The sequence below is a fragment of the Brachyhypopomus gauderio genome, chromosome 2, assembly GCF_052324685.1.
Source record: "Brachyhypopomus gauderio isolate BG-103 chromosome 2, BGAUD_0.2, whole genome shotgun sequence".
NCBI classification, from domain to species: Eukaryota; Metazoa; Chordata; class Actinopteri; order Gymnotiformes; family Hypopomidae; genus Brachyhypopomus; species Brachyhypopomus gauderio.
Window position 1 is genome coordinate 35,225,730 of NC_135212.1, and position 24,371 is coordinate 35,250,100.

At 40.4% G+C, this 24,371-nt stretch overlaps 1 protein-coding gene across 1 annotated transcript; it reads right to left on the reverse strand.

Moving 5' to 3' along the window:
- Nucleotides 1-17,104: 17,104 nt before the first annotated feature.
- Nucleotides 17,105-19,902, reverse strand: LOC143508880 (extracellular calcium-sensing receptor-like). Its single transcript, XM_076997480.1, has 5 exons — nucleotides 19,615-19,902; nucleotides 18,682-19,488; nucleotides 18,338-18,565; nucleotides 18,119-18,242; nucleotides 17,105-18,003 (listed from the first exon to the last, which is right to left on the reverse strand). The coding sequence occupies exons 1-5, from the start codon at nucleotides 19,873-19,875 to the stop codon at nucleotides 17,105-17,107; spliced, it is 2,319 nt and encodes a 772-aa protein (XP_076853595.1). The 5' UTR covers nucleotides 19,876-19,902.
- Between the last annotated feature and the right edge of the window lie 4,469 nt (nucleotides 19,903-24,371).

Below are 24,371 nucleotides of genomic sequence, written 5' to 3' on the forward strand. Positions count from 1 at the left end.
TTTTGTACCTGGTCTCCACCAGGGGGCAGTTCTTGGGACATTTGCATTCCATTAGGCCACCCTTTGTTATGTACATGCAACCACTTAGGGGGGGGGTGATGGTGTCAGTTCATTGTTCTGCTGGATATGTTCACTGACTCAGATAGAGAAGAAAAAAACCCTGGCCTCCCCCATTGCAGTGGTCATTTGAGCTGTGTTTTTTTTCTGCCCTTCCCTTTTTATAATAAATAATAATAATAACCTTTATTTGTATAGCACCTTTCATACATACATGCAACTCAAAGTGCTAAAAACTACTGAAAATAATGTTTGTGGGTGTGTGTGTGTGTGAGGCTGTATATGTGTTTGGGTGAATATGTATGAAAAGAGAGGTCACATGGAGACACACGAGCAGCTGATCTCTTCTGGTAAGATTTACTAAATGTCCTTTTTTGTTTACTGGTTATGGCTGTTGTGTTTTTGGAAGAGACACACTGTAAAAAGTACCATCTTGATAAGTTAAAATAGCTCAAGATTATTATTCTATTTCAAGAAGCTAAGGGGTTTTTTTTTTGTATAAATTAATGTAAAAATATCTTTACCTAGTGGCAGTTTTTCAAAAGACGAAAACTATTTCAAAAAAGGTAAAACAAATCAGAGCTATTTTGACTAATAAAATGCTACTTTTTGCAGTGTGAGAACAATCCTACATAAGTACAAAAGAGGCTTACTTGAAATGTTTTGGAATTATAATTCAAATATTATGTTTGTGTCAATTTCACATTATTTCAACCTTTCACTAATCAAATCTCAAACCTATGTTCCTGTGGATCACGAGACTTCATCACCTCCAGAAAAGAGAGGTCACATGGAGTCACACGAGCAGCTGACAGAGATGGCAAAAGACGGCACAGTGTGGCATGAGGAACAGATTGGTAGACATTATGGAAGGCATCACAGCCCAATTGAATGCCATCCCATGAATGGAGAGCCAACTGCTTTTGCCAGAAGTGAAGTGTCTAGTCGCTTACAGTTTCCTCTGTTTCATCTCTCTGAAAATGCTTCGGACCATACAGGAGTGGACTGTTCAGCATGCACACCAGACGACACAGCATGAAAACTGGTTCATGGCCCTCCCTGAACTAATGGCTTTCATTGCCATCCTCATCCAGCAATGCAGCAGCCCTCCATCATGAAGATTATGCAGCGATACCGGTTCCAGGACACACGCATGTGTGTACAGCATGGACACACGCAGTGAACGAGCTGCAACTGACCCGTTTGCTGCAGTCTCTAATGTTTGGGGGTCTTTCGTTGCCAACTGCTTCAATGCTTACAACCCAGGAAGGGATATCACAATAGATGAGCAACAACATGCACAGGTGTAAAAGAGAGATGGGCAGACTTCTTGGTGAAGCTTGCAGGAGAGCTTGGACAAGCTCATATGGCAGCCAAGGAGGTGGCCAAGGAAAAGGTTCAGCAGCAACCACACACACCTGACACAGGTAAAAGGGCATTGTGCCAAGTCAAGTGTGGCTGCAAGAATAATCATGCCACTAAGCGTTGTATTTCTTGTACTTAGTTTACATGTGGCAAGTGCAGAAAAGAGATGATGTGGCAGTGCCAGGTGTGTGCAGAGTAACACGTTTCGTTACTGTGCGAATATCAATAAAGCTAACTTGAATCAAAATTTCTGGCAATGTTGACTTTTTTTTTGGGGGGGGGGGGGGTTGGCTGAACAGGCTACTCTCTGCAGTGGGGCTGGTGGGACACCACGTTTTAGGCTGTTATAGTCGGTGATAGTGTAAGGCACCTCTTCCTGTACTCTTTACTGTATTTTAGACATTGAGGGCTTTTGAGGGGACGTTGTGGATGAACACTGACCAGTGGCTGACCATGAACACTGAACACTGACCCTCTTTTCTCTCCTTCTCTGTATGTCCCACCAATTATTTTTATTACTATTGTACTGTATTTTACAGAATTGTTTTCTTTTTATTCTTACATAAAAATAAAGTTGTCCTCCAAAGATGGGGGGGCAAAAAAAAGAGAGTAGTGACTCGGAAATCTCTTCTGGTAAGATTGTTGTTGTGTTTTTGGAAGAGACACACTAAAAAGTACCATCTTGATAAGTTAAAATTGCTCAAGATTATTATTCTATTTCAAGTAGCTGAGGGTTTTTTGTATAAATGTATGTAAAAATATCTTTAACTATGGGCAGTTTTTCAAAAGACTAAATACTGAAAATAAGGTTAAAAAAATCAGTGCCATTTTGAATAATCAATATGCCACTTATATGTCACTATAATTCAAATATTATGTTTGTGACTTCTGACTTCTTCTGACTTCTTGCAAGAGAGCTGGCAGTCTCTTGTGGCAGGCAGCCAAAGGTGTGTATTGAAGCAGCAACCACCCACACCTGAGACACGCCTCATTTACATAACACTGGAGGTAAGAAGGGCTTATCACACCTCCCAACCCTAGCCTTCTGGCTAAGCTCTGGTACGTGGCAGGGATGATAGCCTTTTGGCTAAGGTATGGCCACCCCAGTGTTATATTGATATACTTTTTTGTGTGACAAAGAAACAAACAAATACCACAAAATAAAACATTTTCTTCAATATAGACAGATTTTTTCTATGTGTTAAGTTGGTGTGATATAATAAAATCCAGGGCTGGACTGGATCTGGCGTGGGCCGACAGTCCTCAGGGGCTGATGGATTTTTTTTCTTCCCTTTTTTTTCTAAGAGAGCGGCCCACAATTTGGAGGGGCGGCCCATTGGCCCATCTTCAATATAGACAGTGGACTGAACCAATCAGGATATAGCACGAAAGCGGCCCCACCCTTTCTCTGCGTGGTCCGCTGTAACTCCCGCTACGTTCAGTTTTGAGCGCGTTGTTAAAGGAGAGGCAGCATGGAGCAACAGAAGGGGGAGCGGAGAAGTTACGTGCAAAGAAATTGAAGAGTCTCAATGTAGATGCTACAAAATGTGTAAAAATCACAGACATATTAGCTGCTGTAGCCTCCACGTCCTCTGTAGGTGAAGACAGCAGCAGCAGACAGGGAGAGCAGCAGCCAGAGATGCAGGCTTGTGAAAGAGAAACCGAGGGACGGACTGAGTGGGAAAGTGTAGTACAGGGGTACTCAACAAAATTTGTCCGGGGTCCAATTTTGGCAGATACCTGTGACCTGAGGTCCGGTGCGGCGGGGGGTGGCGAACGTAAGTTGCTGAGCTATGGGGGTTGGGGGAGGGGCAACGTAAGTTGTTGAGCGGGGTGGCGAACGTAACACTCGTGACGGGGTGTTTTCTCAATAGCCCTGAAATAAATGGTATCCAGTTAATCAGGAATGAGATTGGGTCCGGACAGGACTGCGTTCGGGTCCGGATCCGGACCGCGGTCCCCCAGTTGAGTACCCCTGGTGTAGTACATAAGCAGGTAGTAATGTTAGGATAACACCGCAACTTTATTACATGAGAATGATGAGCAATGGCGATTGATTAGTATCAGTACTAATTGGTATTTGCATACTTCCCAAAATCATGCTGCCACGCGCCCTTATTCTGATAAAATAGCAAATGGTCAAGACTGAGAAGTGTTGAATGAGCAGCAAGTGTCCATTTAACACTAGAAGCGCCAAAGCTCCGGTCATTTGACCGCTGTGACGTCTACTAGAAGCGCCGCCTCTGGTCGACCTAATTATACCTAGAAGCGCCGAGCACCGGTCACTTGACTGCAGCAGCACAAAAAAAAATAATATCTTTGCACTGGATCCAATTTCAGAACCCTCCTTTCATGACTTTTCCCAGAATTGTCCTTTTAATAAACTAGTATTTTTACATTGTTAAAAGAAACCCTGCACATGCTAGTTTCAATCGATTTCGCTCGTATCTCTGTAATATTGTCGTCGTCGCCTACACTTCAAGACTGTGATTCTCTTTTCTGCCAGCGGGTGTCGCAAAGATTCGTATGTCATTTAATATTTAGTATAACTAAATAAAGATCAATAGTTTTCAAAACTATTTTCAAAAAAAAAATTATTCACAAAGTTCAAACTGATTATTGTGTAAAGACAAAACGGAATTCGTCCGTTGAACGAAAGTGAAAGTGTTTCACTTTCCAAAGTCTTAAAATATATACTTTAATTATTGATATTATTTAATATATACTATATATAAGTTTACATCAATGGTTTTCAAACCGTGAGAGCGTCTTGCTTTGCCTAATGAATGCTTTAGTAGTTTGCAGGAATTCTGCGAATGGTAATTAGCCTACCTATCAAGTCAATATCTCAAAGAAATGATCTCTCGGGTATAATCCCTCTTCGCCAGGGCTAGCTGTTTTTATGTAGATACATACATTATGTATGGCTGCTTTTGACACACTGGCATTACAAAAGAATTAAGCAGAATGCAAGTTACGTATGTAAATGCATACCGTTGCGAGCGAAACTGAGATGATGGCATGGGCGGTGCTGTTATGAACACTTTATTCACAATAGCATTCATGAGGCAACGTGAGCTATAAATTCGTCGGGACGCGGCTACACAGTTTGAGTGAAAACTCTGCTTGGGCGATCGAACAGCTCGGTTTTGGCGTTTGAACAGCAACATAGTTTGCGTGACTCCTCGGTTTGGGCGTTTGAACAGCAACACAGTATGCTTGAAAGCTCGGTTTGGGCGATCAAACAGCAACACAGTTTGCTTGAAAGCTCGGTTTTGGCGTTTGAACAGCAACATAGTTTGCGTGACTCCTCGGTTTGGGCGTTTGAACAGCAACACAGTTTGCTTGAAAGCTCGGTTTGGGTGATCGAACAGCAACACAGTTTGCTTGAAAGCTCGGTTTGGGTGATCAAACAGCAACACAGTTTGCTTGAAAGCTCGGTTTGTGTGATCGAACAGCAACACAGTTTGCGTGACTCCTCGGTTTGGGCGTTTGAAAGGTTGCATAGTGCATTATAAAAATGGCACAGAGAATCATGTACACCCCAAAGCAAGTGCTGGACATGCTGTGCAATATTGATGAGATGGAATCGGAGGGCGAACAATGTGAGGTGTCGGATGGAGAGGGCGAAAGTGAAATGGATCTGAATCTTGAATCTGATTCAGAATCGGACTCTGAAACTGAGTGTGGTGGTGACTCATTTCAGGCCAAAGACGGTACGGTGTGGTTTGAAACTGCTGGCAAACCTCGGGGTAGAGCACAAGAGTGCAATATTGTGAGAGAAACCCCAGGGCCTACGTGTTATGCCAAGGACAAAATTAAAAGTCCACTGACCAGCTTACTGTGTTTGATTGACACAGAAATGTGGGGCGCAATTCTGAAATACACAGAGGCAGAGGCTGAACGAAATAATGCTCAGTTCAAACTAACAGCTGACGAATTGAAAGCATTTGTGGGTCTCATTTATTTGAGAGGTATAACAGCCGGTAAAAGCATGAAACTTGATGAATACTGGTCTGCTGACTTAGGAAATCCCATTTTCAAAGAGACAATGTCTAGACAGACATTCAGAGATATCATGCGCTATCTGCGCTTTGATGACAAGAGCACAAGGGCTGCCCGCCTTGCGACTGATAAATTTGCTATGATCTCGGAGATATTTGATAAATTTGTGAAAAACAGTATTGCTTCTTACACGCCCGGTGAGAACATAACTGTTGATGAGCAACTGTTCCCAACTAAAGCTCGCTGTCGTTTCACTCAATACATGGCCAATAAACCCGATAAATTTGGGATTAAGTTCTGGGTGGCCGCTGATGTTGAAACAAAATATATGTTGAAATATTGTTCAAACAGTGCATGAACATTAACCACAGCGGTGGAGGTTTATTCTCAAGTTCACAATTCACTACATAAATGTAACTTAATTTGAGGTGGGGAACGAAATTTATTCAATATACGCTAAAGAGAGATGGGATGCACCCGTTGTTGGCCTGTAGCTGTGTTCTACAACCTCCAAAACCTGGCTGTAATTAATAAATATTGTTCAAACAGTGCATGAACATTAACCACAGCGGTGGAGGTTTATTCTCAAGTTCACAATTCACTACATAAATGTAACTTAATTTGAGGTGGGGAACGAAACTTATGCAATATACGCTAAAGAGAGACGGGATGCACCCGTTGTTGGCCTGTAGCTGTGTTCTACAACCTCCAAAACCTGGCTGTAATTAATAAATATTGTTCAAACAGTGCATGAACATTAACCACAGCGGTGGAGGTTTATTCTCAAGTTCACAATTCACTACATAAATGGAACTTAATTTGAGGTGGGGAACGAAACTTATGCAATATACGCTACATGTAAATCACCGAATGGTGATAACGCTCGGTGATAACACGGTCGTTAGGACGTGGGATCACACATCGGCTATTCACCGATCAAACACATCATTTGAAACGGCAACACAATACAGCGAGATAAAAAAGTGAACATTAGAGAGGACAGAGGCAACTATATTCGTGAAGCCATCCGTATCATTTTAATAATTTTGCGCAGTTTTGTTACGCAAAGGTACATAGCCTACCTTTTATAATGATATTTTTGTAATAATTTTGCCTATTTATGCTTTTTGTTCTTTGTCTAACACAAAACATTATAGACATTTATTTGTAGATTTGTTATGTTCACCATAGCCTACAATTCACTAACATACTCAACTTTTAGACATTAAAACTTGAAATGGCGTAACATTGAGTATACAAACAAACTTGCTTTAGCTCGGTCTACGGGCTTCACTTTGCTACTCTGAGTATCGAACAAGCTTTTTGTGGATGTGGGGGTGGAAGGCTGCAGCGCAGTCTGTTTCATTAGCAAGACAAAAGACGTGAACGCTTCACAGTGGGGGTGCGGGCCAGTGGGTTAGTGGTGTGGCGAACGTACATGATAATATAGTGACATATATGCCAACAGAATAACACACAGACAAATAAGCAAACTATTACACTAACCAAGCAAACTATTACACTAACCAAGAAACAAAACTAAAACTATATTTTGCATTTACGTTTTCGCACAAACCAGGAAATGCAATATGAAACTAAACAAAACTGACAATGGGAAAGCTACTGAGAACAAGGTCACAAGGCACTGATTCTAAAAGGTTTAGTCACATTAATTTGTTAACATATTGACGTTACGTGCAAATGTCACCATTACGAATATTTTGTTTGGGCGGCTCATTCTTCCTTTTGTGCAAAACGCCATCTAGCGTTAATTATGTGTCAGTACCAGCTCCCCTGTGTAAAGACTCAGCAGTCTTTTGACCGCCCGAGGCGCGCTTTAAGTAGGTGAAAACAACACGGCGCTAGTAGGAGGTGGTGAAATCGGTCAGATGACCGGCCCTCCGCGCTTCTAGGTATAAGTATGTAAATGAGGCGCGGCGCTTCTAGTGTTAAGCTATCATAGCATTTTAGATATTTAGGTTAAAGGTGTGTTGAAAGGCTGCATAGAAGTTTAAATTTGTAGCCTCTATGCTGTGGTTCAACATATTTTAAAAAGCTCTCAAACAAGTAAAATTACAGATTTTAAAACTTATAAATGATAAATAAAAGCTTTACAATTTAAGCATGATCACAGTAAGTGTAAAAAATATATAAAAGTAATATTAGCAAAAGATATGCCCACACTAAATAAAAGTAAAATCATGTCAAATGCTTTTAAGACATGTTTGCGTTGCGTAAATTCATAAAGCAGCTTTGTTTGTTTGTTTGTAGAGTCCGCCCCCTTCGAAGCTCTCCGCCGGGACCGTGAGGGGGAGGAACAGTCCAGAGGTGGGCGTATCCCCGAACGCTTCAAGGGAAGCGAGACAGACTACTCCCGGGGTGGCAGCCCGGAGGAGCCCATGAACTGGAGCCTGGGCAGTGAGGAGGAGATGGAGGTCGAGGAAGACACTCCCACTGCCAGGTCCAGAGGGCGATCGCTAGGTGGAGGGGGATTACCCAGTGGACCGAGAGGAGAGAGAGACGGGTAGTGCCCTTGGTGGGGGCGTCTGTCACGTTACGGTCCCCGACCCCTCCCTTTTGGGCGTGTGTTAACGTTGTCTGCGTCTACTCATCTGCGTCTGTGGATCTCCGTGGGTGCGGTTACGTCTTGTGTTAAACCGTCTCACCTGTGGCTTGTCTCGTCATCACGTGGGGTTGATGTGGTTTGTCTATTTAATGTACATTCGCGCAGTGTCCTGTGCTCGTCGTTGTTTGATTCTTACATGTCACTTTATGTGTTCTCATTATACGTGCGCCGTCTGTGCAAATCAGTGTTAATAAACGTTACGTGTGGAAAGAGCTGGATTCCTGTCTCGTCCGTAGCCGTGTGCCACATGTCACGGTAGCCAGATACAAATACATGTTATAGCTGTTTTAAGGAGGGAGCACCTTTAACCTGAAGGATTAGAATTGAGCTGTTGTATCAGAGAAATTCAGAAAATACATATTAGAGATGATTTCAATAAAATCATGAAAGTGATTGTGATATAATAATGCTAAGATTGAATCCAATGACTTTAACCAGTAATAAAAAAAAAAAATTCCACGTCGTACCCCGCATACATAAATTACAAGTTGGTTGTGCTGCGCTAATTATGAGGGGCTGGTCTAAACCAAAAATGCCAGGGCAGATTTTTAGTCCCAGTCCAGCCCTGATAAAATCCCATCCCAATCCTGAATATTTTACTATTAAATGAATACATTTTTGTTCAGCTGTTTTATTTTTCCATTAATAATAAATGTTTTGCGACTTCATCAAAAAGGCTCAGTTCTGAAAATTTCAACTAGCACATTCCAAAGACAAAGGGGAAGAGTTAAGCCCCCCGCACACAGCGAGAAACTAGCTGAGCAAACGGGCACGCGTGCCCGTTTGCTCAGCTAGTTGCTCGCCGTGTGCGGATGCTTGAGACAAAATTCTCTGCCTCTTGTGCCTGTGAGACATTTATCTAACGTGTTTGATATTTTCAGGCATGCGTGCCCGTAATCTCACCGTGTGCGCTCGGCTGAGCAATTTGGCTCAGCAACTTTTCGTCACCAGCCAATTGGAAGCTCGCTTGGCGTCACATGACACTTCGGCGTTAATGCCGTTAACGGCCACCACTAATCAAAAGTAAAGAAAGAAGTTGAACAAATAATAAATAACAACCATGAGATATAAGATAGTTAACATGGCTTATTACATCGAGTTTGGCGATAGAACAAGAAAATAATAATTTAATCAATTCGGTGTCGTGAAACATGTGTTTATGAAACACATAGCAGCATTTTCATTTGGTTGAGACACCATATACTGATGACACCGAATTAGGGTTACCACCTGTCTGACAAAACACAAGGACACTGTCATACTGACACGGGGTGGGGGGTGGTGGGTGGCGAGTGTAAATTGTTGACGGGGGGTGGCGAACGTACACAGCGAGAAAAAAAGACAGATTTAAAGTGTGCAGAAACAGTCTAAATAGTCGTTTGAACTAACCTAGTGAAAACCAGGACATTAAATGATTTTTTTTTTGCCGGGACCGAATATTAAAAAGAAGGAAAACCGGGACAGGTGGCAACCCTACTTTTTTTATTCTATCGCCAAATTCGATGTAATAAGCCATATTAACTATCTTATATCTCATGGTTGTTGTCTCATCTTATATCTCATTTATTCTGTTCAACTTCTTTCTTTACTTTTGATTAGTGGTGGCCGCTAACGGCGTAAACGCCGAGGTGTCATGTGACTCCAAGCGAGCTTCCAATTGGCTGGTGACGAAAAGTTGCTGAGCCAAATTGCTCAGCCGAGTGCACACGGTGAGATTTCGGGCACGCGTGCCTGAAAATATCAAACACGTTAGATAAATGTCTCACAGGCACAAGAGGCAGAGAATTTTGTCTCAAGTGTCCGCACATTGCGAGCAACTAGCTGAGCAAACGGGCACGCCGTGTGCGGGGGGCTTTAATCTTATATGGTCTATGGGTCTGTGGGACCCATTTAAAAAAAAATCAGCTTAAAAAAATTATACAATTTTTTTTTTTCAAACTGAGATTAATTGGTCCTTGGCTCATTTTCCACGAGCAACATAAATCAGAAAATATTTTCAATGACCACCCCCCCGTACACCCCCCTTCACATTTGTATTACATACAGGGTCCAGGGTCCTGGGCTAGTCAAAGTGGGCAATCAACATTGGGTTGGGTAGTTGATAGTCATCAGTATGACTTTAAAGGATATACAAACAAAGGACAGAGGTGTTTGGCATGCAAAGGTGGGCAACCATCAACACTTTTGATGGTTGCCACATCAGGGGTTGATTGCATATTGTCAGACAGCAGACGAAGAATCTCTATAGAGACAAAGGGGTGAGATCTGAAAGAAGCATCTTTTCTCTCAGCCCTCATTATCCCTCCAATAATGGGGACATGATGCTATAAATGCTAAAAATGCTATAAAAGATGGCAAAGCGATTCTCAGTTCAGACTGCCTTACAGCTGATATTGGAAGAGACAGAGGATTTTGATGGTGATTCAGAAGAAGAAATTTCAGGATCACATTTCTGAAATATCAGAGTCTGATATTGATAATGAAAACCAGGATGAGCAGCAGCCAGCTCCGTTAGCACCAGCCCGTGAGCAGCTAGCCATAGGACCAGCCTGTCAGCCAGCATGTTTTATGATTCATTTCCTTATTGTGTTACATTTTAATAAAAAAGTAACTAATAAATAAATAAGAGAGCAAACTAATTTAACATATGTATTGTTTATTTTACTTGCAATTGGGCTAAATCTGCTGATTATTTTAACAAAAATTGCAATGGGTCCACCACACCCAGCTAGACCCCCTGGATGAAGACAAAGCCTGGAACTTATTAAAGTTCATTCACTAGAGCCGAATGCAGATTTGTCAGTAATTCTAAGGATTTAACACTGGAATTTCAAAACCACTGCCTTTTGGCAGTCATACCTTTAAACAGCAGTGTGACTACAGGCCAGGGCTGCAGTGTGCGGCAATGGCTCCTCCAGGGGCTGAGTTAAACCCATTGGCCCATTGGGAAAATCACCAGTAGTAATGTATGCCAGTCCGCCCCTGATATCAACCTTATTGAGAATTTCACAAGAAAAACAATGATGTGCTTTTTAAAATTGCTTTTAGAGACTGACATTTCAGTGTGTGCTTAGATGAACATGTGATGCTTAAAGAAATGTTTTTGCATCTCTGTGGGAAACAAGGTTACTGTAAACCATGTCAAAGCATGTTTGGAGTTTGGAAAATAAACACCAGTGATCCAGCAAATAAATAAATAAAAGTGGTAGCATGAAGATGTAGAAATGCTTTTCCTAAGTTGGAACTGGACATTTTATTAGAATTAAAATATAGAGCAGGGGTACTCAAATAGAAATGATGACGGCCCACATTTTATTTTTTCAATCACTGAAGGGGCCGGTTACGGGGGGGCGTCGAACGTAAACTGTCGACTGGGGGGGTGGCGAACGCACTTGGGCGTCTGCTACCTGTTTGTTGTTGACAATCCCCGGCATCATCTTGAGAACGCGGTGTGCGATTTCAAAATAAGAGCGGATAGCACGATAGAAAAAAAAGATTCCTAAAAAAAAACACATTTCAAAACGGCTCGCGGGCCAGAAATTGATAGCCCGCTATTTGAGTATGGGGAATATAGAGGGTCGTTAGCAGTGATGTCAGTAACGCGTTACTTAGTAATGCGTTACTCTAATCTTACCACTTTTTTGGTAACAATATAAAGCGTTACAATTTCCAGTCCAGTAATCAGATTAAAGTAACTTATCCAAGTAACTGTGCATTACTATTTTCATTTTCCCTAGTAAAAATATATATTTTTGCTTTCTTCTTTGCTCAGTTCTACTTTTGCATCTGACCGTAGCACTGGAACCTGTGAGAGCACGAGCGCATTCACGTCATTCTGTGCAGTGTTCTTCGTAACGATATATGGTAGTGTAAAGAAACACCCCTCAAAAACAGGGGAAGGAACATTTACCTGAAGAATTTTAATGTCGCATTGTGTTCCAGGTTTGAAAAGTGCTGGAATTTTGGCTAAAGTAGGCTACTTTAAAATACTTGAAATTTCGTTTCACAACAAATAGCTGTCTGACTGAACAGTTCGCTTGTATTACATTTACAAATAAATTTACAAATAATACCGCGCAGCTAAACTTAATGTTAGGAGATACTGTAGCGACTACTACTCCTCACAGTGAATTCCCTAACGAACAGGCACTTGGCCAGTCAAGGAGTCTTAGCCCTTTAAGTAACACTGGGGGGGCGGCGACTGCGTGCGCCAGGGGTGCAGCAGGCTAGTGGGGAAGAGGTGAGAGGGCAGTGCTGATGTTCAGTTGTGTTGTCAATAAAGTTTCCCTCCTCGGGATTTTTGGATTAAGCAGTTTCTGCCTCGGTTACCGAACCTGCTTCAATACATTGTTACTGTTAAAAATACACTTCCAATAAAGTGAGTATTGGAAAAATTAATTTTGCTGCTGAATGTAACTACTAAAGTAACTTGTAATCTAACGTAGTTACTTTTAAAATCAAGTGATCAGTAATCGGATTACATTTTCAAGGTAACTCAGCCATCACTGGTCGTTAGGATGTATATGGGAGCATTGCAAGACAAACACTCAGAGTTAATACTATTACGTCAGAAGGTCATTCTACCAAGCAGTAATTTGAAGAGGATGAATAAATGAAAAGGAAAAATCTATTTATTATTATTATTATTAATATTATTTTGGTAAGACAGAAAAAAATTTTGGATTTTGGATTTTAGATTTTTACTGAAACAGCATGTTGATTTGGTTTGCATATACAAACTTGTTAGAACAGTCTGTATAAGTGCACTTTGTAATCCAGAGGAATCCGATGAGTTTTAAGGGGGTTGAATACTTTTTCAAAACACGGTAGATTAAATAACAAAGGGCCAAGAAGTCTTGTGGCATACTGCACTTGACTGCACAGAGCTTACACATGTGAGTAACCGGTGCAGAACAGTAATCCCCAGCACTTGACTAGGATTTGAACCAGTCATACACTAAGCTAGAGAGGCCTACCCAGTTTTCCAAAGGCAGCAGTGAGACTTAGAAAAATGTCTAAGTGTCTGATGAAACTGGAGTCCTTGCTGTAAAGATGAGATGAATGACAGTAAATGCAAAGAGAATAGTGGCAGGAAGGTCATTTCAGGTTTCATGGCCCTAATGGCAGTATAGCTGTAATAGAAATAAAAATGAAAATACATCTGTTCATATAATCGGGAACAATCAAATGTCTGAATCACCTTTGTGATTTCACACTGACAGATATTCCACTTGCTTAATGCTTTGTTGTTTGACCATTATTCCATAGAGCTTTTAAGCAGCTGCACCAGGGTGAGAATAACCATGTATCATAGTTGGTTAGGAAATTTAATTGAGATTCATTAATGGTTTGCCTACATGTTACATTTTCCACATCTGCTTTGTCGAAAACATTTCTTCAAAACAGTTAATTAGACCTCAATGGGAAGATTGCTTATGTGTTTGCATTTTCCATGTACTGTATCTGTTTTCAGCGAAGTCCTGAAAGAACAAACTTGATGACATTAAATTGTTGTATTGCAAATTGCTCCTGGTGGGCATTGTATGCAAACCTGGAAGTAGACAGGTTTACATTTCTGTTAACCCCTCCTTGTGCCCAGGGGACAGAACCCACTGCAAACAGATGCTAGCACCTGCCACATCAAGGATAAACTAACCTTGCAATGACAATAATAGACTGCAGTCTGACATGTTTCCACAGGTTTATAGTGGGTGTTTGTGCAACGAAAAGTCACCAGTGTGTTAATCAGCCTCCTGAGAATTCAGATCATGTGTGAGAGTAATTTGAAAATACCTTTTGTTTTTCTCCTGCCCTAATGATGTTGATGCTGTTCAAGGATTGCATCATAGTAGCCTACAGTGACAACTTCCATAGTTCCTTTTGTGGTCCTTGAAATGTCCAAAAAAATTGTATTCCTTTAAATGTATTTATTCATTTATTAATTTATTTATACATTTTTTGTCCTGCATTTATTGTTTATCTTTTCAGCCATTGTAAGTCCCATGTCTTAGTATGTTTGTGGTTCATCCACCATGGTTTGGTTCCCCATGTGAAAATATTATTAGAACAGGCCAGCACATAATACATGGTAACCTCATTCAAAATACTTTTCATAGTTTTAAAGGTCACATATTTTTTAACCCACTTATCGAGTCACTGAGCACTTAATGGTTCCCAGATTTCCTTAAGAAAAATGTTTTTGAAAAATTGGTGATAAACATAGGGCCCAGTCCAAAGGCACAATGAAACGTCAGAACATTGTCTCTATGAAAGAGCTGTCTAATTGAGGCAAACCTGCAAATCTGTCCTTGCAGAGGCCCTGCCGTGCCTTATACTAAACAGTAGTCTATACTCTGTGCCCATTTAATCAAAGCACCTACCTTGCACCTACATGTATAGGCACTTTATTAGTTACACTCTCAAGTGCATTTATAGGTGTTCATTTACTGGCTGTAGCCATCTGTTGCCCTGCACAATTTGTCAGCTACACTCCACGCCATTTAATACTGCCCAGTTTCTGATCACTGGACCACTGCTGACTGGATAGTACTTGGGTGGTGATTCATTCTGAACAGCAGTGACAGTGATTATAGTGGTAGCGTAGTTATGGGTGTTGTGTTGTTATTAGTGCATCAGGCCCTGCGGTTTTGCTAGAGTTTTTACATGCATCATCACTTATGTATTGTGCTGTCTGCCACCCAAATATATCCAGTCAACAACATCACTGCAGTGAGAATATGATCACTGAGAATTAGTTGCAAGATGGTGAAGGATGAACTAACTGCCTCCAAAAGTAATTTCTGTTACATTTGCAAATAAAATTGGTGGTAAGTGTATGTCCAATTTCTCTTCAAGTGTCATTTTACAAGTAACACCTCATTCTAAAGATGAGACATACTGTTTTCAGTTGCTCAGGCAAGTAACAAAATGATTGAACTGGATGCAAATATAAAAACAGAACACCAATGATATTATTTTAGTGAATTTGTTTTAAATCTCATTTTGTGCTTAATTCTCAAGAGAGTACAGCTTTTTAATCATGACAGTCAATATGGCAAAATGTTCCCAGTCAGTGTAAACTTTACCTCTGACTCAGATGCCAGAAAAAGGAAATCAAATCTATTTGAATATCAAACTGCTCCATTACACTTGCAAACTCCACTGTAGATGGTGCTGAGTTGCCTGGAGGGTTGTGGATTTGATTCCCAGGCCCTAGGCCATGACTGAATTGCCCTTTAGCAAGGCACTTAACCCCAACTGCTCCCTGGACACTGGGCTAGGGCTTGTGTGTACAGCCTACTAGTGTGCTCTGGAGAGAGCAAATTGTAAATTTGACACAGCGTCTGCTAAATGTAAATGTCTGTTTTGACAACAAATTGACCTTTGCCCATCTGACAGTGCAACTGCTGTGCACGTGATATTTGGGTATCCACACACGTTATAGATTGTGTATCCTTTTTGTAGTTTAGAGGAATATTTTGGATTTATGCCATTATACACATGAATGTGTTCTCTGTTGAACATAAATCTAAATTACATTTAAAAAATATAAATAATTTAAAGATAAAACAGCATCTTTGCTGTAATGTAGTGAGCATTTTCTCTGTGCATATCATGACTAATGTCCCTCATCTCTCTGCGACCCTCAGTATGTGCTGTTTAAGACTTCTAGTATGTGCTGTCTAAGATTCATATTATACAAATTGGTGTTTGTCCTCCACCGTACATGTAAGAAAATATGTTTGAATGGGCCTGGGACCAGGCAGAGACACAAGTTTATTTGAAATTAGAGAAAAGGTAAATTGTCATCTGTGATAATTAAGCATGATTTACAGAGGTTGATGCTTTAAACATGAACAAATTACAGTAATAATAACTGCATGTACAGCTTATTTACCTAAAATGTGTTTTACCCATAATGTGATGCTTAGTGTTTTTCTCTGGGTTCAGTATAATAATGTAACACTTAGGGAGAAATATGCAGAATAACAAACCAAAACTGGAGGCCAGAATAGCAAATATCTCCACAGCTACAGTGAATTTTCCAGGAGAGCTGAAATAAGCTGGAATAAACAGCCCAAAACATACAGCAAAATGGACTATAGCCTAAACTGAAATGTGTCTGACTAAGCAAGTGAATTAACTGACTTAAATCACTCTGAGAATACATTTCACTTAATGAAGGCAAAAAGACCCCTAAACCAGCAGGGACTGAAAATGGCTACATTACAGGCCTGACAGCATCACCGAATGTACCCAGTGTCTGGTGATACTTATCAGTGGCACATTACAAGCGGCTTTGAGCTTCAGAGAATTTGCTTCCAAGTGCCTTGTTGCAGCCATTAATATGTATATGAAACAGTAAGTAGCAGCCTCCTGAAGATGTGTACATATGGGTTGCAGCCTTGTGAAGATGTGTACATAGGAGTATATGTATCCATAATCACTATTTGAAGCATCAGCCTTGTGTGGAACATGTCTAAATATTTTTACTGATACAATTTTCAGACGGCTTTTGGTGGTAGCTTTCTTAGAGCAGTACAAGAAGTATGGGTCATCTAACGCTGGACGACGTACTTTTTTCCCAGCAAACGTAAAATCCATATTATGAAGCACTGTAGTCAAAGCAAATTTATTATTATTGTTGTTGTTGTAATTACCATTCATTATTTTTGTATTCTCTGCATGCAGTTTCCAGTATTTAATTCACGTATTCATTAATTGTCTTACTAATTTCTCCAGAAAGGGAATAATGTAATTCTTAGAATGGAAGGAAAAGAGATTACCTTATGATTTTAAAAGTGTTGCCCAAACTAGATATTAGTAGTACAATCTAAAAGTATTCGGTTATTGCTATGCTAATTTGTTTTTTAATTCTGTCTGTCAAATCTTTTGTAATTATGTCTACTGGGACAATATGTTCCACATGTTAGGACATTGCTGTCTTGTCAGCTATCAGCCCACATATAATGAAAATAATGACACTTTGTTCCCAGGTCAAATGTGTTTATTTAGACATGAACCATGTACAATATAACCACCATATGTAATTTAGGTCTTCCCCATTACTTGCTTTTTAGTGTTCATTTCAGGTCTTAGTAAAATCACATAGCATTTTGGTACAAAAATACAGAATAGTAAACCGTAACTTGAGGCCAAAATGGCAAATATCTCCACAGCTACAGTGAATTTTCCAGGAGAACTGACATAAGCTGGAATAAAGGTGATCCAAACTGCACAGAATATGAGCATGCTGAATGTGATGAATTTGGCTTCATTAAAGTTATCAGGCAGCTTGCGTGCTAGAAAAGCTAAAATAAAACATAAACTAGCTAGCAGCCCAATATAACCCAGTACCGCCCAGAAACCTATGGATGAGCCCAAATTACATTCTAGAATAATCTTTTCTTGGTAATAATCCATATTCATATGTGGGAATGGAGGAGATAATATTAACCAAAGCAGACAAATGATGACCTGTATGAGAGTGAAGGCAAGCACACTGAGTCTCTGCTGTGGAGGCCCAAACCATTTCATGACATTACTGCCTGGAAGTGTAGCCCTGAAGGCCATTAACACCACTATTGTTTTCCCCAGAACACAGGAGATGCAGAGAACAAAGGTGATCCCAAACACTGTGTGGCGCAGCATACAGGACCATTCAGAGGGCCGACCAATGAAAGTAAGTGAACAGAGGAAACACAGAGTCAGAGAGAAGAGCAGCAGGAAGCTCAGCTCTGAGTTGTGGGCTCTGACAATGGGAGTATTTCTATAGCAATAGAAAATACATTTGGTTAGAATAGTGAAAAAGACCCCAACCAGAGAAAAAAGAAGAAGTACTATCCCCATAATTTCCTCATATGACAAGAATTCAACTTCTTTTGGAATACAGGCATCTCCTTTTGTGTTTGACCAATATTGCAAGGGACACTTTAAGCAGTTAAGTGAATCTAAAAGGGAAAGAAAATTAAAGAATGTTAACAATGTAATTCTATCCTTATTAAATGGTGTCCTTTTTGGTTGATTTTGATTAGTTGAAATAATTTTTATAGTATTTTTTACTACCTGTTGAGTTGCTCATTTCTCCTTCTGCACATGGTATACAGTCAAAGCAGCAGGCAGGCCTTCCCTTCTGTACAGCCTTCCTTGTACCTGGGGGACAACTCTCACTGCACACAGACACTGGAACCTGCAGATCCCAGGTAAAAATGCTTCAGTTTGACTTTATCAGCCATTTTTCATATAGCCTACATGCCAAATAAGACACGTAAACCAAAATATTACCATTTTGCTTTCCCCTTTCCAGACAATTTGAATTCCATTCATAATCAACTGCTGGCCTATAGGCAAAGATGCATCATAATACCCTATTGTTGCTACTTTCATGGTGCCTTCAGAAACATGTTGCAGGTTGATCAACTCATATCTTGCTGGTGAATCTCCATTTTTATAAAAAAATACACTTTCTCCTTGAGGTGTGATGAAATTAACATTCTGCAAGGACTGTGAAACCTTGAACACAAACATGCAATGGCATATTACTGTCTTATTTCTTATGTACTTTTTAGGCTATTTTACCATTCCTGTTTTTTCTCATTTCATTCTGAATGGATGTTAACCTGGCTTACCTCCCAAGGACTTATTTGGGGAAATGCAATACAGGTTACATTAGAAAATGAACCTCTGCTTTGTGGACATGACAGTAGATTGTGCAACGCATGTCCTACTGCATAAACAGCCTTGTAGACATTGTTGGTGAACCTCAAATCAGACACATCAGTAAAAGGGTTTTTTACATCTTTTAAATGCTCAGAGCCGTTACATGTCCTCTGACCCATGACTGTACGCAGGGAACAGTTAAACACACTTTCCCAGAAGTCTTTAATAAACTTGCTGTTGGGAAATTGTGAGGGGTTGACTTCTTGTAAAAAGGTTTCCAATCCAGGAATTTTAGCCTTTGGCACAGTGAAACCTATCGAACCAATCAGAGAAGTGTGTCCTAAGCTGTCCGTGAGGGAGTTGTCTGTGATCCAGGCATCACTGCCAATCCACTGCAGCCCTGTAATATTCTGTTTTTGTAATTCTTCAACCAGAACCTTAATCTCTCTGTGGGACATGAAGGCTATTATCACCTTTGATGTGGAGTGTTTGATAATGTCCACTACTCGAAGTATCTCTTGATGTGAACTTGTGCTCTCAAACGCTGCCGAGTATTCAATGCACACACCTTCTGCACGAGCTGCCGTAATAAACATAGCAATGCCATTCAATCCATAGTCGTTAGCATTACTTAAAACCCCCACCCAAGTCCATCCAAAGTGTTTGACTAGATGTGCCAGTGCTCTGCTCTGGTAGTAGTCACTGGGAATCGTCCTGAAGAAGGAGGGGAACTCTTTCCTGCTGCTCAGGCAAGCACATGTAGCAAAATGACTGATCTGTTTTAACACAGAGCAAAGTGCATGATGAAGCCTTTGAAAACAGCTGTTATATCCCTTATATATATGGTGAATGTTTTGAACATTGTATTCACAATTTTGAAATGGAAAATGGGTTTTTCTTACCACTGGAATGTGAAAACTTCCAACAGTCCTCGCAATGCCCATTGTTGGTGTTGACCCAGAATGTCCTATAATGGCCTGGACGGTTCTTGAGCTAAACGAGTTGCACATTATTCTTGTATTTGAACTTTCATACCCACTCACCAAGGTCAGTGCTGACCTCAATATGTCCATAGATCCACAATTATTGTAAATTTTGTATCCCAGGGAAATTCCAGGCAGAATATTGGGATTTTTGTTTATTTCTTCCACAGCATATATCATTGTCTGTGCAAACTGGAATTCTCTGAAACTAAAACTTGAAAGAAAGTAGACAGTTAGGAACAGTGATGATTATTTCAGATGAGAAACAGAAACAGCTTGTATAATTATGCAAATAATAAGTATTTGTTAATCACATTATTTGAAGTCAAAACAATTGCAAAACGACAGTACAAATACATACTCCTTGCATGGGCGGGTTTCTGGCATAATCTTAAAGGAGTCTATGTTGCTGTCTTGACCAGTCCGAAATGAGAAAATGCCTCCAATGATGAGTTCTCCATCTAGCTGAAGTTCAGGCTGCTCCATGTGACTCTGTAGCCAGCAGACAGGTTCTTCTGCCTGGGTGAGCAGAACCATTAAAAGTATCATAAAGAGAAGCATGGCAGCTTACACTGTAGCCATTTCATTCTGCAGACCAGACATTTATATAGTCTGTGTAGCCCAGAAACATCACCATCCTCAAGAGACTATCTATGAAATGACATAATGGTGTTATATTAATTAGCAAATAACAAAACCCTTTACATTTCAGTATTGTAAGCAGTATATGTGCTGTTGTGCCTATAATGCCAGCTATAAATCTTAGAAAAAATAAAATAGGTTCATGGGGTTAATACATGGCCTCAAGCTTTCCATAACGTGTATGTGGGGCAGTCATGGCCTGGCGGTTATTGAACTGGTCTTGTGACCGGAGGGTCGTGGGTTCGATTCCCAGTCCTGAGGCCATGACTGAGGTGTCCCTGAGCAAGCCCCTTAACCCTTAATTGCTCACTTGGATAAAAATGTAAGTCACTCTGGATAAGGGTGCCTGCCAAATGCCATAAAATGTAAATGTATGGCATATATACATGAGTATTTTTTTAATGCTCTTTAATAGCCCTTATCATGTACATTCACTAATGTACAATTTTGTATTTTATCAGAGCATAAATTTGTCTATATGGTGCACATTATTTAACTATTTATAATAATAAGTGCAATAGATGTTAAATGTCATTAAATGTTTCTTATTGATGATCCATGGTAACAAAGACTGAGAATTACTCTGCATCACTGCACTGTTGTGTAACAATCTGCGCGTTGCAGAACTTGGAGGCGGACACAAACGCTGAGGAGAGTGAGATTTATTAAGGGAAATTCCAAATTCAGGGTCGAAAAGGATAACATGGGTCAGATCATTCATGGAGTCCGAACATTGAACAAGCAATGATATACTAACAAAAGGAGTACTCACAAAACCATGCAGGGAAAATGGAACAGGCTGGAACAAACAGGGAAACATGAATACAGAGCCAGAGAAGTTGAACAGAGATACATAAATTGCACAAAATAACCGATACCAGACATGGGAGACACTGGGACTATTAATACATTGAACTAAACTAGGAACAGGTGATAACACTGATGACACAGGTGTGGCAGATGAGGGGAAACCATGGAGACAGACAAGTAGGGCGGGATCAAGGAGCAGGGAACAACACAGACACGAGGAACAGGGAAACCGGAGTGACCGCTAGGAGAGGGGGGCGTAGCCCTACGTGACAGAACCCCCCCTCAAAGCGTGCAACTCCGGGGCACGCAAAAGGCAGACAGGACAAGGGACCAGACCAAGGGAGACAAGGCACTATGACAAGACAAGTCGAGATACCTCGTCAAGCACTGCGGCGGACGGGGCGGGACAAGATGGCGCCTGTGTTTGGCTATGCCGTTCTTTCCCCCCTATGCAGTTTATCTCCTGCGCTAATATGTCTTGTTTATTTATTTTTTAATGGTTTAAATATAAACTTAAACACTTCCCGTGTTTATGGTCGGGATGCGTTGGTGGCGATTAATAAATCGTTAATAGTCGGTTGTGACTATTGGAGTAGCTTCAGAGGAAGGCTGCCACCTCCATTTGTTTGCTGCTCACCTGAATGCCTAATGCATACATCAACAGTGATGGCTAAGTTACCTTGAGAAAGTAATCTGATTACTGATTACTCCTTTTAAAAGTAACTTAGTTACGTTACATATTACTTGATTTTAAAAGTAACTACGTTAGATTACAAGCTACTTTAGTAGTTACATTCAGCAGCAAAATAAAATTTTCCAATACTCACTTTATTGGAAGTGCATTTTTAACAGTAACATTGTATTGAAGCAGGTTCGGTAACCGAGGCAGAAACTGCTTAATCCAAAAATCCCGAGGAGGGAAACTTTATTGATAGCGCAACCCTGGCGCGTGCAGTCGACCCCCCCCCCAGTGTCACTTAAAGGGCGAGACTAGCCGTCAGGAGTAGTAGTCGCTACAGTAGTCGTTTAAGGCAGTACCGCAGATTATTCGCTGAAAAATGGGGAATTTCTCGCTGTCTTCAGCCCTTAAAAGCGGATTCCAGCTGGGAGACTGACACGTCACCTGAAGTTTCGGCAGTATGGAGTGCCACACCCCGGTTACCTGTGGATCATTTAACCTGCACTGGAGGACATTATGTTTATCATCAGAGATTTTTTCATCAGAATTAACTTTCTGATGTCCGAAATTTAACCAGCATGCCGCTGATAGATACTAAGAAAACAGAGCTGTCATCGCTGCGCATGGCGCTCTTCAATGCGCGCTCCATCAGCAACAAGTCTTTTGCTTTAAATGACATTTTTATTAAGGAGTCTCTCGACTTTATGTTTTTAACTGAAACATGGCAGCAGGATCTGGATTATGTTCATCTACAGGAACTCTGTCCAGGAAACTGTTCGGTGCTGGGAACACCCCGCGAAGCGCATCGGGGCGGTGGCTTAGCAACCGTGTTTAAAGACCGGTATCCATGTAGAATTGTAAGTTCATCCTCTTTCTCAGCGTTTGAGCTTCAAATAATCAAAGTTGGCTTCGTTAATATATTTTATTGTATTTTAATTTATCGTCCTCCTGGTTCATCCAATGAGTTTTTATCTGAAATAACCGAGCTACTTTCTTCTATTATTAAGCTGGAGAATGTGTTAACATTAGGTGACTTTAATCTTCACATTGATGATGATTCCTGTAAGGCAACTACTGATCTTTTATCCATTACAACTCGTTTAATTTTATTCAGCATGTGTGTGCCCCCACTTATAAAAAGGCCACACATTGGACTTGGTTTTCTCTCTTGGCCTCACTGTGAATGATGTTTGTGTGGAGGATATATTTTTAAGTGACCACAACTGCATTTACTATAATGTGTCTTGTAATACCGATTCAGTTCTCCCCATGCGTCTGTTTAAAAGGCGTATCATAAATAATCACACTTCTGAAGCTTTTTGCTCTCTTTTTGATTCGGCCTCTTTAGATTTTAATAATGAAAGTGTGGAATCTTTTGCAACATGTTTCAATACTCTCTGTGTAGATATTTTAGACAAAATTGCACCCATGAAACAGAACACCATTCAGCGTACAGCTTGTCCCTGGATTAATAAGGAAATTCTTAGTATGAGGAGAATGTGTAGAAAGGTGGAGCGACAATGGAAGAGCACTAAACTGGAGGTTCACAGACTCTATCTAAAAGACCTGATTAGTTATTTTAATGAGATGCTTAAAAATGCTAGAATCAAATATTTCATATTTCACCCTCACCTTTCCACTGTTTGGCTTTTTCTCCTCTGACTTCTGTAACATGGTCTGTTTTCACCCCAGTGTCTTTCCGGGACATTACAGAGCTGTTGGGTCAAATGAAAATATCATCTAACCACCATGACATCTTCCCACCACCACGAGGAACAGGGAAACTGGAGTGACAGCTAGGAGAGGGGGGCGTAGCCCTACGTGACATGTTGGTACACAACTCTTACATCACCCTAATTCAGCAACCATGTCCAGAGTAAATACTTAGCATGGGCAACCACTTACACTCAATTGTTCTTTTGGAGACGAGTAGCACTGTATTTGAATGAACAATAATTTTCTCATTACAGATTTTGACAGTAGCTATTAGGGCTGTGAATCATTGGCAATCCCACGATTCCATTCAGAATTGATTCTTGGGGTCATGATTAGATGTTTTCCCGATTCTTTCAGTTTCCAGCGATTCGATTAAAAAACGATTATTTTCCGATTCAAAAATGAATCTCGATTCAAAACGAGCTACTCCGGTCTGCTGGCATGAAAGCAGAGTACATTTATAAAGATATGATAATTGTAAAGGTTGTATCAACATATTGCAATAATGTAAACACACAAAGGTAAATCCAAGACAACATGTCTGATTTATTTATTCTTGCACGTTTTTAACTTGTACAAACACAACCGACACTCAGAACACTACATTAAACTAATAAAACTGTAGTAAAATAAATAAAATTGGTAGGCTTAGGCTAGCTGCCAGAACTTGCCACTACTCAAAAATTTAATTATACAAAAATGCTGCTCTTTCTGTAAAAACAACAAATTGCTTTGTACAAGAATTAGGCTTAGGCTAGCTGCCTATTTCTGAGAACATGCTACTTCCAGAAACAAACTTACACTTTTTTCCTAGACTTTAATTATTAAT